Consider the following 17,523-nt stretch of genomic DNA (forward strand, 5'->3'; position numbering starts at 1 on the left):
GGTCCATCCACAACTAATGAGTCACACTCATATTGTTGTAGTAATTTCATTACAGCCCACACTGAAAGCAAGTATAGCTCTAAGCTTGACAGCTTGACTCAGCATCACCAAGACCTCCCAACAAACAGAGAGCAACAGATCATTACCAAGACCTCCCAACAAACAGACAGCAACAGATCATTACCAAGACCTCCCAACAAACAGAGAGCAACAGATCATTACCAAGACCTCCCAACAAACAGACAGCAACAGAACATTACCAAGACCTCTCAACAAACAGACAGCAACAGATCATTACCAAGACCTCTCAACTAACAGACAGCAACAGATCATTACCAAGACCTCCCAACAAACAGACAGCAACAGATCATTACCAAGACCTCTCAACAAACAGACAGCAACAGATCATTACCAAGACCTCCCAACAAACAGACAGCAACAGATCATTACCAAGACCTCCCAACAAACAGACAGCAACAGAGCCGTCAACCAACAGGACATACAGGGCAGACAGCCTCCTCCTGTTCCTGCTCCAAGGGTGTGTCCTAAATGGCACCCTATTGTCATACCTTTTGATGATGTGACACATCCTAACTAGATGTTTTGATGATGTGACATATCCTAACTAGACCTTTTGATGATGTGACACATCCTAACTAGATGTTTGATGATGTGACACATCCTAACTAGATGTTTTGATGATGTGACACATCCTAACTAGACGTTTTGATGATGTGACACATCCTAACTAGATGTTTTGATGATGTGACACATCCTAACTAGATGTTTGATGATGTGACACATCCTAACTAAACGTTTTGATGATGTGACACATCCTAACTAGACCTTTTGATGATGTGACACATCCTAAAAAGATGTTTGATGATGTGACACATCCTAACTAGATGTTTTGATGATGTGACACATCCTAACTAGACGTTTTGATGATGTGACACATCCTAACTAGACCTTTTGATGATGTGACACATCCTAACTAGATGTTTGATGATGTGACACATCCTAACTAGACCTTTTGATGATGTGACACATCCTAACTAGACGTTTTGATGTGACACATCCTAACTAGACCTTTTGATGATGTGACACATCCTAACTAGACGTTTTGATGTGACACATCCTAACTAGATGTTTTGATGATGTGACACATCCTAACTAGACGTTTTGATGTGACACATCCTAACTAGACGTTTTGATGTGACACATCCTAACTAGACGTTTTGATGTGACACATCCTAACTAAACGTGTTGATGTGACACATCCTAACTAGACGTTTTGATGTGACACATCCTAACTAGACGTGTTGATGTGACACATCCTAACTAGACGTTTTGATGTGACACATCCTAACTAGACGTTTTGATGATGTGACACATCCTAACTAGACGTTTTGATGATGTGACACATCCTAACTAGACGTTTTGATGATGTGACACATCCTAACTAGATGTTTTGATGATGTGACACATCCTAGCTAGATGTTTTGATGATGTGACACATCCTAGCTAGATGTTTTGATGATGTGACACATCCTAGCTAGATGTTTTGATGATGTGACACATCCTAACTAGACGTTTTGATGTGACACATCCTAACTAGATGTTTTGATGTGACACATCCTAACTAGACGTGTTGATGTGACACATCCTAACTAGACGTTTTGATGTGACACATCCTAACTAGACGTTTTGATGATGTGACACATCCTAGCTAGACGTTTTGATGTGACACATCCTAACTAGATGTTTGATGATGTGACACATCCTAGCTAGAGGTTTGATGATGTGACACATCCTAACTAGACGTTTTGATGATGTGACACATCCTAACTAGATGTTTGATGATGTGACACATCCTAACTAGACGTTTTGATGATGTGACACATCCTAACTAGACGTTTTGATGATGTGACACATCCTAGCTAGATGTTTGATGATGTGACACATCCTAGCTAGATGTTTGATGATGTGACACATCCTAACTAGACGTTTTGATGTGACACATCCTAACTAGAAGCTTTGATGATGTGACACATCCTAGCTAGATGTTTGATGATGTGACACATCCTAACTAGACGTTTTGATGATGTGACACATCCTAACTAGATGTTTGATGATGTGACACATCCTAGCTAGATGTTTTGATGTGACACATCCTAGCTAGATGTTTTGATGTGACACATCCTAGCTAGATGTTTTGAGGTGACACATCCTAACTAGATGTTTTGATGTGACACATCCTAGCTAGATGTTTTGAGGTGACACATCCTAGCTAGATGTTTTGATGTGACACATCCTAGCTAGATGTTTTGATGATGTGACACATCCTAGCTAGATGTTTTGATGATGTGACACATCCTAGCTAGATGTTTTGATGATGTGACACATCCTAACTAGATGTTCGATGATGTAACACATCCTAACTAGACGTTTTGATGATGTGACACATCCTAGCTAGATGTTTGATGATGTGACACATCCTAACTAGACGTTTTGATGATGTGACACATCCTAACTAGATGTTTTGATGATGTGATACATCAAGTAGGCTAATTGTCTTAATTGGCTGACGTATGTAGTCTGTAATGTCCCGCCGATCAACGTTGTCAAGGTCAAATAGAACATGTTAAATCATGTTCATTATCGAAGAAAGGGAATACAGGAATACATTATTCTGTGAGTCATTGTTGTGAATGATAGAGACAAAATCAGGTACATCCATTCAGGAAGATGTTTTCCTCTATGCTGAATATCCATGAAACATCCCACCTGTGAAGTTGTCATTTATTCACACTCAGCGCCAGTCAGTAAGTCAGTCCATATTAAAGCATCAAACATATTTGAACAGGCCCCTAGGCTCAGTTTGTGTCTGGGTCCATCCACAACTAATGAGTCACACTCATATTGTTGTAGTAATTTCATTACAGCCCACACTGAAAGCAAGTATAGCTCTAAGCTTGACAGCTTGACTCAGCATCACCAAGACCTCCCAACAAACAGAGAGCAACAGATCATTACCAAGACCTCCCAACAAACAGACAGCAACAGATCATTACCAAGACCTCCCAACAAACAGAGAGCAACAGATCATTACCAAGACCTCCCAACAAACAGACAGCAACAGAACATTACCAAGACCTCTCAACAAACAGACAGCAACAGATCATTACCAAGACCTCTCAACTAACAGACAGCAACAGATCATTACCAAGACCTCCCAACAAACAGACAGCAACAGATCATTACCAAGACCTCTCAACAAACAGACAGCAACAGATCATTACCAAGACCTCCCAACAAACAGACAGCAACAGATCATTACCAAGACCTCCCAACAAACAGACAGCAACAGAGCCGTCAACCAACAGGACATACAGGGCAGACAGCCTCCTCCTGTTCCTGCTCCAAGGGTGTGTCCTAAATGGCACCCTATTGTCATACCTTTTGATGATGTGACACATCCTAACTAGATGTTTTGATGATGTGACATATCCTAACTAGACCTTTTGATGATGTGACACATCCTAACTAGATGTTTGATGATGTGACACATCCTAACTAGATGTTTTGATGATGTGACACATCCTAACTAGACGTTTTGATGATGTGACACATCCTAACTAGATGTTTTGATGATGTGACACATCCTAACTAGATGTTTGATGATGTGACACATCCTAACTAAACGTTTTGATGATGTGACACATCCTAACTAGACCTTTTGATGATGTGACACATCCTAAAAAGATGTTTGATGATGTGACACATTCTAACTAGATGTTTTGATGATGTGACACATCCTAACTAGACGTTTTGATGATGTGACACATCCTAACTAGACCTTTTGATGATGTGACACATCCTAACTAGATGTTTGATGATGTGACACATCCTAACTAGATGTTTTGATGATGTGACACATCCTAACTAGATGTTTGATGATGTGACACATCCTAACTAGACCTTTTGATGATGTGACACATCCTAACTAGACGTTTTGATGTGACACATCCTAACTAGATGTTTTGATGATGTGACACATCCTAGCTAGATGTTTGATGATGTGACACATCCTAACTAGACGTTTTGATGTGACACATCCTAACTAGACGTTTTGATGATGTGACACATCCTAACTAGACGTTTTGATGTGACACATCCTAACTAGACGTTTTAATGTGACACATCCTAACTAGACGTTTTAATGTGACACATCCTAACTAGACGTGTTGATGTGACACATCCTAACTAGACGTTTTGATGTGACACATCCTAACTAGACATTTTGATGATGTGACACATCATCCTAACTAGACGTTTTGATGTGACACATCCTAACTAGACGTTTTGATGATGTGACACATCCTAACTAGACGTTTTGATGTGACACATCCTAACTAGATGTGTTGATGTGACACATCCTAACTAGACGTTTTGATGATGTGACACATCCTAACTAGATGTTTTGATGATGTGACACATCCTAGCTAGATGTTTTGATGATGTGACACATCCTAGCTAGATGTTTTGATGATGTGACACATCCTAACTAGACGTTTTGATGTGACACATCCTAACTAGATGTTTTGATGTGACACATCCTAACTAGACGTGTTGATGTGACACATCCTAACTAGACGTTTTGATGTGACACATCCTAACTAGATGTTTTGATGTGACACATCCTAACTAGACGTTTTGATGATGTGACACATCCTAGCTAGACGTTTTGATGTGACACATCCTAACTAGACGTTTTGATGTGACACATCCTAACTAGATGTTTTGATGATGTGACACATCCTAGCTAGATGTTTGATGATGTGACACATCCTAACTAGACGTTTTGATGTGACACATCCTAACTAGACGTTTTGATGATGTGACACATCCTAGCTAGATGTTTGATGATGTGACACATCCTAACTAGAAGTTTTGATGATGTGACACATCCTAGCTAGATGTTTGATGATGTGACACATTCTAGCTAGATGTTTGATGATGTGACACATCCTAACTATATGTTTTGATGTGACACATCCTAACTAGACGCTTTGATGATGTGACACATCCTAGCTAGATGTTTGATGATGTGACACATCCTAACTAGACGTTTTGATGATGTGACACATCCTAACTAGATGTTTGATGATGTGACACATCCTAACTAGACGTTTTGATGATGTGACACATCCTAACTAGGCGTTTTGATGATGTGACACATCCTAGCTAGATGTTTGATGATGTGACACATCCTAGCTAGATGTTTGATGATGTGACACATCCTAACTAGACGTTTTGATGTGACACATCCTAACTAGAAGCTTTGATGATGTGACACATCCTAACTAGATGTTTGATGATGTGACACATCCTAGCTAGATGTTTTGATGTGACACATCCTAGCTAGATGTTTTGATGTGACACATCCTAGCTAGATGTTTTGAGGTGACACATCCTAACTAGATGTTTTGATGTGACACATCCTAGCTAGATGTTTTGAGGTGACACATCCTAGCTAGATGTTTTGATGTGACACATCCTAGCTAGATGTTTTGATGATGTGACACATCCTAGCTAGATGTTTTGATGATGTGACACATCCTAACTAGGCGTTTTGATGATGTGACACATCCTAGCTAGATGTTTGATGATGTGACACATCCTAGCTAGATGTTTGATTATGTGACACATCCTAACTAGGCGTTTTGATGATGTGACACATCCTAGCTAGATGTTTGATGATGTGACACATCCTAGCTAGATGTTTGATGATGTGACACATCCTAACTAGACGTTTTGATGTGACACATCCTAACTAGAAGCTTTGATGATGTGACACATCCTAGCTAGATGTTTGATGATGTGACACATCCTAACTAGACGTTTTGATGATGTGACACATCCTAACTAGATGTTTGATGATGTGACACATCCTAGCTAGATGTTTTGATGTGACACATCCTAGCTAGATGTTTTGATGTGACACATCCTAGCTAGATGTTTTGAGGTGACACATCCTAACTAGATGTTTTGATGTGACACATCCTAGCTAGATGTTTTGAGGTGACACATCCTAACTAGACGTTTTGATGATGTGACACATCCTAGCTAGATGTTTTGATGATATGACACATCCTAGCTAGATGTTTTGATGATGTGACACATCCTAGCTAGATGTTTTGATGATGTGACACATCCTAACTAGACGTTTTGATGATGTGACACATCCTAACTAGACGTTTTGATGATGTGACACATCCTAACTAGCTGTTTTGATGATGTGATACATCAAGTAGGCTAATTGTCTTAATTGGCTGACGTATGTAGTCTGTAATGTCCCGGCGATCAACGTTGTCAAGGTCAAATAGAACATGTTAAATCATGTTCATTATCGAAGAAAGGGTCATTCAGGAATACATTACTCTGTGAGTCATTGTTGTGAATGATAGAGACAAAATCAGGTACATCCATTCAGGAAGATGTTTTCCTCTATGCTGAATATCCATGAAACATCCCACCTGTGAAGTTGTCATTTATTCACACTCAGCGCCAGTCAGTAAGTCAGTCCATATTAAAGCATCAAACATATTTGAACAGGCCCCTAGGCTCAGTTTGTGTCTGGGTCCATCCACAACTAATGAGTCCCACTCATATTGTTGTAGTAATTTCATTACAGCCCACACTGAAAGCAAGTATAGCTCCAAGCTTGACAGCTTGACTCAGCATCACCAAGACCTCCTAACAAACAGAGAGCAACAGATCATTACCAAGACCTCCCAACAAACAGACAGCAACAGAACATTACCAAGACCTCTCAACAAACAGACAGCAACAGATCATTACCAAGACCTCTCAACTAACAGACAGCAACAGATCATTACCAAGACCTCCCAACAAACAGACAGCAACAGATCATCACCAAGACCTCCCAACAAACAGAGAGCAACAGATCATTACCAAGACCTCCCAACAAACAGACAGCAACAGATCATTACCAAGACCTCTCAACAAACAGACAGCAACAGATCATTACCAAGACCTCTCAACAAACAGACAGCAACAGATCATTACCAAGACCTCCCAACAAACAGACAGCAACAGATCATTACCAAGACCTCCCAACAAACAGACATCAACAGATCATTACCAAGACCTCTCAACAGACAGCAACAGATCATTACCAAGACCTCCCAACAAACAGACAGCAACAGAGCCGTCAACCAACAGGACATACAGGGCAGACAGCCTCCTCCTGTTCCTGCTCCAAGGGTGTGTCCTAAATGGCACCCTATTGTCATGCCTGCTCCCGCTCTCCCTCTCTGGCCCTTGAGGGTGCCAGACTGCCTATCATTACACACACCTGTCCCCTTCATTACGCTCACCAGCGCCTCATTGGACCCACCTGAACTCTATCATTATTTGATTGCCTTCCCTTTATCTGTCTGTTCCTCACGTTATTCCCTGTGTCAGCACTGATGTCGTTACTTTGTCCCCTGTCCAAACGCTGTTCCTGTCCTGTTTTATGGCCGTAGTTTATTAAATGTTCTCCCTGTACCTGCTTCCTGTCTCCAGCGTTGATCCTTACATATATAGCGCACTACTTTCAACCAATTCTCTGGTCAAAAGTAGTGCACTACATAGGAAATAGGGTGCCATTTGGGATGAAACCCATGACAGTAAACAGCCGTGAGGTAACAATCAGAGGCCACGAATGAACCAAAACTGGAATTAGACAACCTCTTCCAGCCCCAGGAGGGATATAATGAAGATTTGGGGAGATTCGAGGTCATATCGGAGCTGAATTGTGTACTGTTGTGTCAATATAGTCTCAGGACCATTTTGGGAACGGCAGCATGATGGCTGAATAATGAGCTGAGGAGTGAAGGTGGTACCGGGGTTGGGTCCACTCGATTCTCCTCTCCTCATCATCCGTTCGTCTCAGACTATTTTGGCATGTAAACACTGGCAAGCCTCATTAGAGGAGCATATCCGTAGACAGAATACAGATAGAAATGACATCAACCTCAGAGAGAATTCTTTGTATGCCCCGTTCCAGAATTATAGCTTTAGCTTCGTTAGCGGAGGACTTTCGGGGCAAAGTTTTAATGAATTGGATACAAAACTGTAATTCAGCTCTCCGCTTCATAAATGTTGCCTTGGAATGAAAGATTCAATTTAACGGTGCTCAAGTTACGTTTTAATGAGAATGCATAAACACAACCGATTAAGCTTGACTGGATTCTGAGGTTTTGGGCCCATCTAGGCCCATCTATAACAGTAAAACAGTCTAGTATTGGAGGGAAGTTATTGTTAATGTAATCAAAGACAGACAGGGCTAATGTGTTTTCCCGAGGTAAGGGAAGGTTCTAGATTTATCATCCTCGCCTCTGTTCCAGACTTCATTCCAATAAAATGCAAGGTAGCCTAAAGTACTATGTCAGACATGAGACTGATTAAAGTTTAATGACAGACTTTTAATGAAAGTCTCTGTGTGTATGCAGATGGACACTTCAGTGACTGTGTGTTTGTGTGTGTGTGTGTGTGTGTGTGTGTGTGCGGCGGGGAGGGGGTGGGGGGGGGGGCAAGGATGGAAAACCAATATAAAAAAATCCACAGTTGCAGCTCAGGCTTTTAGACAGATAAACAGATTTCCACAGTCGTCTTTCGGGTCGTTCAGCAGTTTGGCAGAAGAAATACACTTTGTCTCATATTCAGCTAAATGGGAATGAGTTTGAGAATCTATGAGTTTTCAAGATGGGCTGCTATAAAATAATCATTTTCAGCACATCCATATCATCTGTTCAGTTGATCCAGTCCCCCTAAAGACAGTGAGGTATCTTAGTTTTACCATACGTTACTCAACCTGCTCATAATTATATGCATTTCATATGCATGACTAGAATCACGACAACCTCTCTTGCCCCTGTGTGTTGGCACCATGTATTTTATGCTGTCTATAAATCATAATAAACCGTATTGAATCTTAATTTTAGCACAGCGTTTGTCTCAGGGCGGGACAAAGAGGAACAAAACCCATTCATACGCCACTCAGCCAAAACACAACCACCACAAGAACAACAGAAACAACAACAAGCAAACAAACAAACAATTACCATTCAAACATTTTAACGTTTGTTGGTACGAAATAGGTTCTAGGTGCTTAAAAATCTTGACTTGATTTACATTCATTAAACAACGTATTGTCACAAATACAGTAAGGTTCCACCCGAGGCTGACTCATACTCACACACATTCTGCTTTACGTAACAACAGGAAGCAGAAAGGGTCATTTTCATACATTATGTAATTCAGCAAAACGCTATTTGATGACCCACATTGGCTTCCAGTGGCAGGGCTGTTTGTTCTACATGTGACAGAGGCTGTTGGACATTAATGAAGTGGGCTTGTCAGTAAGCTGGGGAATGTGTTAGGTCTTGATGGGACCATTTTTTCCATCATCTGGTATAAATATGAAGAGTATGCCCAGGCTTGATTGTAAAGAGGGGGAGAGAGAGTGCCGCTTCTGACAGGTGTGTGCTGTGCTATTAGCATGATATTACACGGGGTTCTGAGGAGCAGTGGGGAAGGGGACGATTCAATCCAAGAGAACTCATCATCAAGAGATTCATCCACCTTGTGAATCATCTCAACTTCACTTGATTATATTATATTAGTTTATATTTTGTTCACATACTGCATTATCATCAAAGGTCGCAATGCCATGTGAGACGATTATAAAAACATCTACAAATCTTGTAATTCCTCTAATCTTCTATAAAGATAATTTAGGTAATTTTCAGGATGGTACCTCTCACATGTTGTGAGGAAAATGGGTATAATTTCGCCCCACCAAATCAAAACGGGCGGGAGCTTAACATTTCAGTTAATTTCAGTTAATAAGGTACTTATCTTAAAAGCCCTATATTAGCAGGTAATGTTCTAGAAGCTTTCAACACAGTACAAAATAGTTTTCCCACCATGCATTTGACATGATGTGGGGATAATTTAGACAAAGCTCTTAGAAAGCGTTTGAGGCAGAGAACTCCCATTGGTTTTCTTTGAACACTGATGTTAGACAAGGTGCCTTTGACCATGATTTAATATATTTTTTGTGAACTAGCTGTAACTTCCTGTTAGAACATGCACTGTTATGTGATTAGTCAAGCTAGGCAGTTTGTTTGATTTTATTCTGGGATGAGAGTGTTTTTATACTTCTGAAAATATGAGGGAGGAGTTCTAGTGTTGAATATTCATTATTTTTCAGGATGTAATCCACAGGCAATTAATTATCTATTTTGCAATACTAATGCCTGGCTTCATTTCATTACAGATGATGTCTGATTGTGTTTGTGTGTGTGTGTGTGTGTGTGTGTGTGTGTGTGTGCGTCTGCGTGTGTGTCTCCATGTCTTATGGAAACAATAACATTATATTTCAAGAAGAATAACTAAAATAGAAACAAATCAAACTAAATTAGGCACCTTTTAAACTGACATTATTTGTGATTAAACAGAGGCAAAATAACATTTGTGTTGACCTTAACTCAAAAGTCACCTCTCTACAGTCAAATTCAGCTCCAAAACATGAGCAAAAATACAAAAACAGCTGACATGAAATGTCAGTTTGTATCAGAAAAAGCCATTTTAAAACTCCCTGAGATTTGTGACAGCCCCCCCCCCCCCCCCCCCCCCCCCCCCCCCATCCCCACAATAGCACAAAAATAGATAAAATCTGTGACGCCATTCTGACCTTTTGGTGCTGAACATCTTGACGATGTCTTGTTGCTGCTGTTCAGAGGGTTGTTCTAGGTGAGGGGGCGAGCCTTCAGACTGTATGTAGACCTGAGAGGAGGGAGGAGGGGAAAGAGATATACAGAGAGAGAGAGGACACAAACACAGTGAGATTTTCAGCATGCCAGTGTCACCCAGGAGCTGTCAGGGTAGCATGGCTGAACACTCCCCCCAAACAACCCCAATTACCTGCCCTCAAACTGATAGGGGAAGACTGACTAGGCAGCTAGAGGAGGCGCACAGTGCACAAAACACAGCTATAGTTTATAAAACAACATTGTTATACAGGACGTGCAGTATACCATGCCAGCTGGTTCAGTCCAACTTCAACAGGTGACTCTGCGTTTACTATGCCTCGTCTGAACGGGTAAATGAATGAGGAATACCAAGTGGTGCACACAGATACAGTATCCATACATATTCTGCTGCTCCTGTGTGTTCCTCCCCTCCAGTATAATGTCTGGGACTTTAGCCTCCTGCCCTGTCATGCTCTGTAAAGGTTACCACAGTGGAGGAAACAATTCAATAATTAATGCAGACAGATCCATGTGGGGCTCACTTCTCAACCTCTCCTCTGTAATAAGAAGAGTGGAGGAGGAGGAGAGAAGAAGGGAGGGGACTTAGGCTGCCTGACTGAATGACTGACTGGGCCACTCAGCTCAGTTTAGCTCTAGGGTAGCGGGCTGATTTGGAATTCAGCCCAAGTGAAGCTGCCACTCTTCAGCACCAAAGGATGATGTGAAACCTGTGTGGTTAGAGTATCTTTACATTTATAGCCGGATGCAGAAAGAATGAACCACTCACACACACACACACAATCATTCATACTCTACTCAATAACGTACTGTAATATGTGCATTATGGATAAGAGCTCATGTAAATCGTTAAGAACCAATAGGGGGCCCCAGGACCGGGTTTGGGAAACCCTGGTGTACAATACTATTACATAGGAGGCTTGATATAAATTCAGCTCTGACGATGAAGGATTATTCAGCTAAAAGCCCCAGGCATTATCTCTGACAACAGAGAGACCAAACAACTAGGTTAAAGGTCACATCCATCAGGAATCAGATGGATATTATCGGCTATTATTAGGTTACGACATGGTCACCGCATGTTGATGATGATCATGAGGACTTTATTGTATTTGTTAGGAAATGATTGTTGCGTAATACAGCATTCAACACTGGATCAGGAAGACCTGTTTGGTGGAAACACAAAAATCTCTTCATAGGGAAATTCTAATTGGATTTTATTTATGAAAATAAACCTTACAAAGATCATGTTAAATATAGACAACTGCTTTATGATCTTGTCACGTTCTGACCTTAGTTCCTTTTTTATGTCTCTATTTCAGTTTGGTCAGGGCATTCTATGTTTTGTGTTCTATGTTTTCTATCTCTATGTGTTTGGCCTGGTATGGTTCCCAATCAGAGGCAGCTGGCAATCGTTGTCTCTGATTGAGAACCATACCTAGGTAACCTGTTTTCCCATTTTGAGTTGTGGGTGATTGTTTTCTGTTTTGTGTGAGTACCTGACAGAACTGTTGCGTTTTGTTAGACTTTTGTTTTTGTTTGAGTGTTCCGGTTATAATAAACAACATGGACACTTACAGTGCCTTGCGAAAGTATTCGGCCCCCTTGAACTTTGCGACCTTTTGCCACATTTCAGGCTTCAAACATAAAGATATAAAATTGTATTTTTTTGTGAAGAATCAACAACAAGTGGGACACAATCATGAAGTGGAACGACATTTATTGGATATTTCAAACTTTTTTAACAAATCAAAAACTGAAAAATTGGGCGTGCAAAATTATTCAGCGCCACCTTTTGCTGCGATTACAGCTGTAAGTCGCTTGGGGTATGTCTCTATCAGTTTTGCACATCGAGAGACTGACATTTTTTCCCATTCCTCCTTGCAAAACAGCTCGAGCTCAGTGAGGTTGGATGGAGAGCATTTGTGAACAGCAGTTTTCAGTTCTTTCCACAGATTCTCGATTGGATTCAGGTCTGGACTTTGACTTGGCCATTCTAACACCTGGATATGTTTATTTTTGAACCATTCCATTGTAGATTTTGCTTTATGTTTTGGATCATTGTCTTGTTGGAAGACAAATCTCCATCCCAGTCTCAGGTCTTTTGCAGACTCCATCAGGTTTTCTTCCAGAATGGTCCTGTATTTGGCTCCATCCATCTTCCCATCAATTTTAACCATCTTCCCTGTCCCTGCTGAAGAAAAGCAGGGCAAACCATGATGCTGCCACCACCATGTTTGACAGTGGGGATGGTGTGTTCAGCTGTGTTGCTTTTACGCCTAACATAACGTTTTGCATTGTTGCCAAAAAGTTCAATTTTGATTTCATCTGACCAGAGCACCTTCTTCCACATGTTTGGTGTGTCTCCCAGGTGGCTTGTGGCAAACTTTAAACAACACTTTTTATGGATATCTTTAAGAAATGGCTTTATTCTTGCCACTCTTCCATAAAGGCCAGATTTGTGCAATATATGACTGATTGTTGTCCTATGGACAGAGTCTCCCACCTCAGCTGTAGATCTCTGCAGTTCATCCAGAGTGATCATGGGCCTCTTGGCTGCATCTCTGATCAGTCTTCTCCTTGTATGAGCTGAAAGTTTAGAGCGACGGCCAGGTCTTGGTAGATTTGCAGTGGTCTGATACTCCTTCCATTTCAATATTATCGCTTGCACAGTGCTCCTTGGGATGTTTAAAGCTTGGGAAATCTTTTTGTATCCAAATCCGGCTTTACACTTCTTCACAACAGTATCTCGGACCTGCCTGGTGTGTTCCTTGTTCTTCATGATGCTCTCTGCGCTTTTAACGGACCTCTGAGACTATCACAGTGCAGGTGCATTTATACAGAGACTTGATTACACACAGGTGGATTGTATTTATCATCATTAGTCATTTAGGTCAACATTGGATCATTCAGAGATCCTCACTGAACTTCTGGAGAGAGTTTGCTGCACTGAAAGTAAAGGGGCTGAATAATTTTGCACGCCCAATTTTTCAGTTTTTGATTTGTTAAAAAAGTTTGAAATATCCAATAAATGTCGTTCCACTTCATGATTGTGTCCCACTTGTTGTTGATTCTTCACAAAAAAATACAGTTTTATATCTTTATGTTTGAACCCTGAAATGTGGCAAAAGGTCGCAAAGTTCAAGGGGGCCGAATACTTTCGCAAGGCACTGTACCACGCTGCGCATTGGTCCGATATTTCCTACTCCTCCTCATAAGAGGAGGAGAATCGTTACAGATCTGGACAGGCTACGAAATTAAATTAAACACATTTCTTCCGTTTCCTTCATTATGGAAAAGAACATTAACTCTATACATTTCTTAGACGTGTTTGTTACAAAGAAGGGACTATCTCTAAGTAGTACAGTTTACAGAAAACCTACAGGTAAACTACTATACTGACAGCTGATAGTCATCACCATCTCCCCCTAAAATGAGGTTTACCAGTAAGCCAACTTCATAGCCAGCGTCGCATCTGTGACACAGAGGAAGAATATGACAGACAATCAAATTCTCTCCTTGAGCGTTTCCACTTCAGAGGAAACCCCGAAAAATGGCTTGATAAATCTCAAAAACAAGTCAAAAGCTTGTTACTTAATAAATCCCACCAAAAACAGAAGGAACTGTTCTCTGTAAACTACACTGAACAAAAATATAAACGCAACATGTAAAGTGTTGGTTCCATGTTTCATGAGCTGAAATAAAAGATCACAGAAATGTTTTATACAGACAAAAAGCTTATTTCTCTCAAATGTTGTGCACAAATTTGTATACATCCCTGTTAGTGAGCATTTCTGCTTTGCCAACATAATCTGCCACACCTGATTAACCGGCATGATCATAGGTGCACCTTGTGCTGGGGACAATAAAAGGCCACTCTAAAATATGCAGTTTTGACACACAACAAATGCCACAGATGTGGCACTCTCCCATAGTTTTGAGGGAGAGTGCTATTGGCATGCTGACTGCACGAATGTCCACCAGAGCTGTTGCCAGATAATTTAATGTTAATTTCTCTACCATAAGTCGCCTCCAAAGTCGTTTCAGAAAATGTGTCATTACGTCCAACCGACCTCACAACCGAAGACCATGTGTATGGCGTCATGTCAGCGAGCAGTTTGCTGATGTCACCGTTGTGAACAGAGTGCCTCATAGTGGCAGTTGGATTATGGTATTGGCAGGCATAAACTACGGACAGTGAACACAATTGCATTTTGTCGATGGCAATTTCAATGCACAGAAATACCGTGACGAGATCCTGAGGCCCATTGTGACACCCATTTCTTTTAACCTCTACAGGATGGGTGTCCCCCCCACGGGAAGGTTAAGCTAACGAGATTGTAAGTAACATGGATATACCCCAGGACATAGACATAGACTGATATGGGCAGAAAGCTTAAATTTATTAATAAACCAATCATGCACATTTGGGCAGTCTTGATACAACATTTTGAACAGATATGCAATGATTCATTGGATCAGTGTAAAACTTTGCACATACACTGCTACCATCTAATGGACAAAATCTAAATTGCGCCTGGGTCGGAATAATAAATGATGGCTTTTCTTTTGCATTACAAAGATGATAGTACAAGTACCAGATCTAATGTGTTATATTCTCCTACATTCATTTCACATTTCCACAAACTTCAAAGAGACTCCTTTCAAAAAGTATCATTAATATGCATATCCTTTCCTCAGGTCCTCAGCTACAGGCAGTTAGATTTGGGTATGCCATTTTAGGCTAACATTGATAGATTAGGGTCTAATGACTGTATTTAAAATTATTGATTTCCTCATATGAACTGTAACTCAGTAAAATCTTTGAAATTGTTGCATGTTGCATTTATATTTTTGTTCAGTATAAATACTTACTTTCAATAATAGCCATAATGGCATCAAGTCTGCTGTCAATAAACACTGGCATATACAGTGCATTTGGAAAGTATTCAGACCCTTGACTTTTTCCACATTTTATTACATTTCATCTGTCATGACGCTGGCCTGGGGGTAGGTTTATGACAGTCATAAATACCTCTCCCCCTTTTTTTCCTCTTTCTACCCTACTGATGTGACTATTGAAAATCCCTTGGTTAACATATAGATTCTGGGAACATCAGAAGGTGGGGGTAAATTAACCATAATCCAACCAGTTGAACATATGCGGTGGTACTTAATGAATATGAAGTCAGTTCGATTGTCATCTGAGACATTCTCATTAATGATAGGGTGACATAAACGGTACAGTGGAAAGTCTACACATTATAGTTATTAGATTCACATGGAATTGTTGTGCAATTGAAATGTTTGAATATGAAATTATTTGTGAAGGGATGAAATGTGATTTTAGCTTCTAAAATGTGAGAATTGGGTTTTCATGAGTGAATTAGGCCCGACTCAGTGGTCCGCCCACGTGAAGAGACATTGGTTATAAACTATGAAACACGCCCTCCTCTCCCTTCCTATATGAAGCGTTGACGACAATATAACTTCCTGTTCCGGGGACATTAAGGCGACGGACTTGATGTTAGAAGGGCAGGTGACACCTACAGAGAAAAGCCAATCTCAGCTACCTAATGAAATTAGCATTGAATTCCCACGTGAAGAGGACACGTTGAATATAATGAATTTCGACAATACCAGCCAGAATATAGCATGAGCATATAAGCATGTCAATGGGGTATGAACTTTGAACTCTGATTCCCTCCAGCCGCCAAGCGTGGACTGGGAAAGGACAGACAGAGTATACCATCGACCACACAATGATGTTACTAAAATGGGTGCAGTTTACCACCAGAGACACTCTTCAAAGGATGGAAGAACTCTTGGGCAACTCGGCCTTCCATCTACCACCAACCTATTGAAGCGCAGCTCAGAGTAAATATTTATTGCATTTTCCTTTTCCAAATGGGCGGTAATTTAGAATGCATAAGATCCTGTATTTACGATAGAGACATCGCTTCTCCCTTTGTTCTTCAGTCTTCCCGCTCTTTCACTCAAACCCAATCCCCCTTTTCTTTGTGTAACCAGCTGTCATATCTGTTCTGTCGGCTAGAGACGTTTTCCTTTATGACATAATTTGCAATCAAGGTATGATTCATTCTGTGTATATGTAATTCTGTGTGATTAATTAGGTATTTAGTAAATAAATAATTAAACCCAATTTTTGTATTGCTGATCCAACTTGTTAGCCAGGGTTCGTGAATAATTTACAACTTTCAGATGAGACTGAAATAAGGTGACGATTAATATTGACTGCTATTGATGTAAAATATTACTAGGTCTTTAAGAGTTTATTTGGAAGATAACTGCTCTATAAATATTATTTTGTGGTGCCCGCGACTTTCTAGTTAATTACATTTACATGATTAGCTCAATCAGGTAATATTAATTACAGAGAAAGGATTTTATAGAATAGCATGTCATATCACTTAATCCGGCATAGCCAAAGACATGACACAGCCATATTCTAAAAATAAGAATATGAAATATCACATTCACATAAGTATTCAGACCCTTTACTCAGTACTTTGTTGAAGCACCTTTTGCAGCGATAACAGCCTCAAGTCTTCTTGGGTGTGACTCTACAAGCTTGGCACACCTGTAGAGTCAAAACCTGGGAGTTTCGAAGTGTCTTGGTGGTTCCAACCAGCTCTAGGAAGTGTCTTGGTGGTTCCAA

At 40.5% G+C, this 17,523-nt stretch overlaps 1 protein-coding gene across 1 annotated transcript in view; it reads right to left on the reverse strand.

Moving 5' to 3' along the window:
- LOC110485571 (oxidation resistance protein 1) overlaps nt 1-17,523 on the reverse strand; it is a 213,465-nt gene that overhangs the window by 170,717 nt on the left and 25,225 nt on the right. The window contains exon 2 of the mRNA XM_021556680.2: nt 10,769-10,860. Within this exon, the coding sequence (XP_021412355.1) occupies nt 10,769-10,785 (17 nt within the window). The 5' untranslated portion in view covers nt 10,786-10,860. The remainder of the gene's footprint in view (nt 1-10,768; nt 10,861-17,523) is intronic.

The sequence above is a fragment of the Oncorhynchus mykiss genome, chromosome 2 (genome assembly GCF_013265735.2).
Source record: "Oncorhynchus mykiss isolate Arlee chromosome 2, USDA_OmykA_1.1, whole genome shotgun sequence".
In the NCBI taxonomy this organism is placed as follows: Eukaryota; Metazoa; Chordata; class Actinopteri; order Salmoniformes; family Salmonidae; genus Oncorhynchus; species Oncorhynchus mykiss.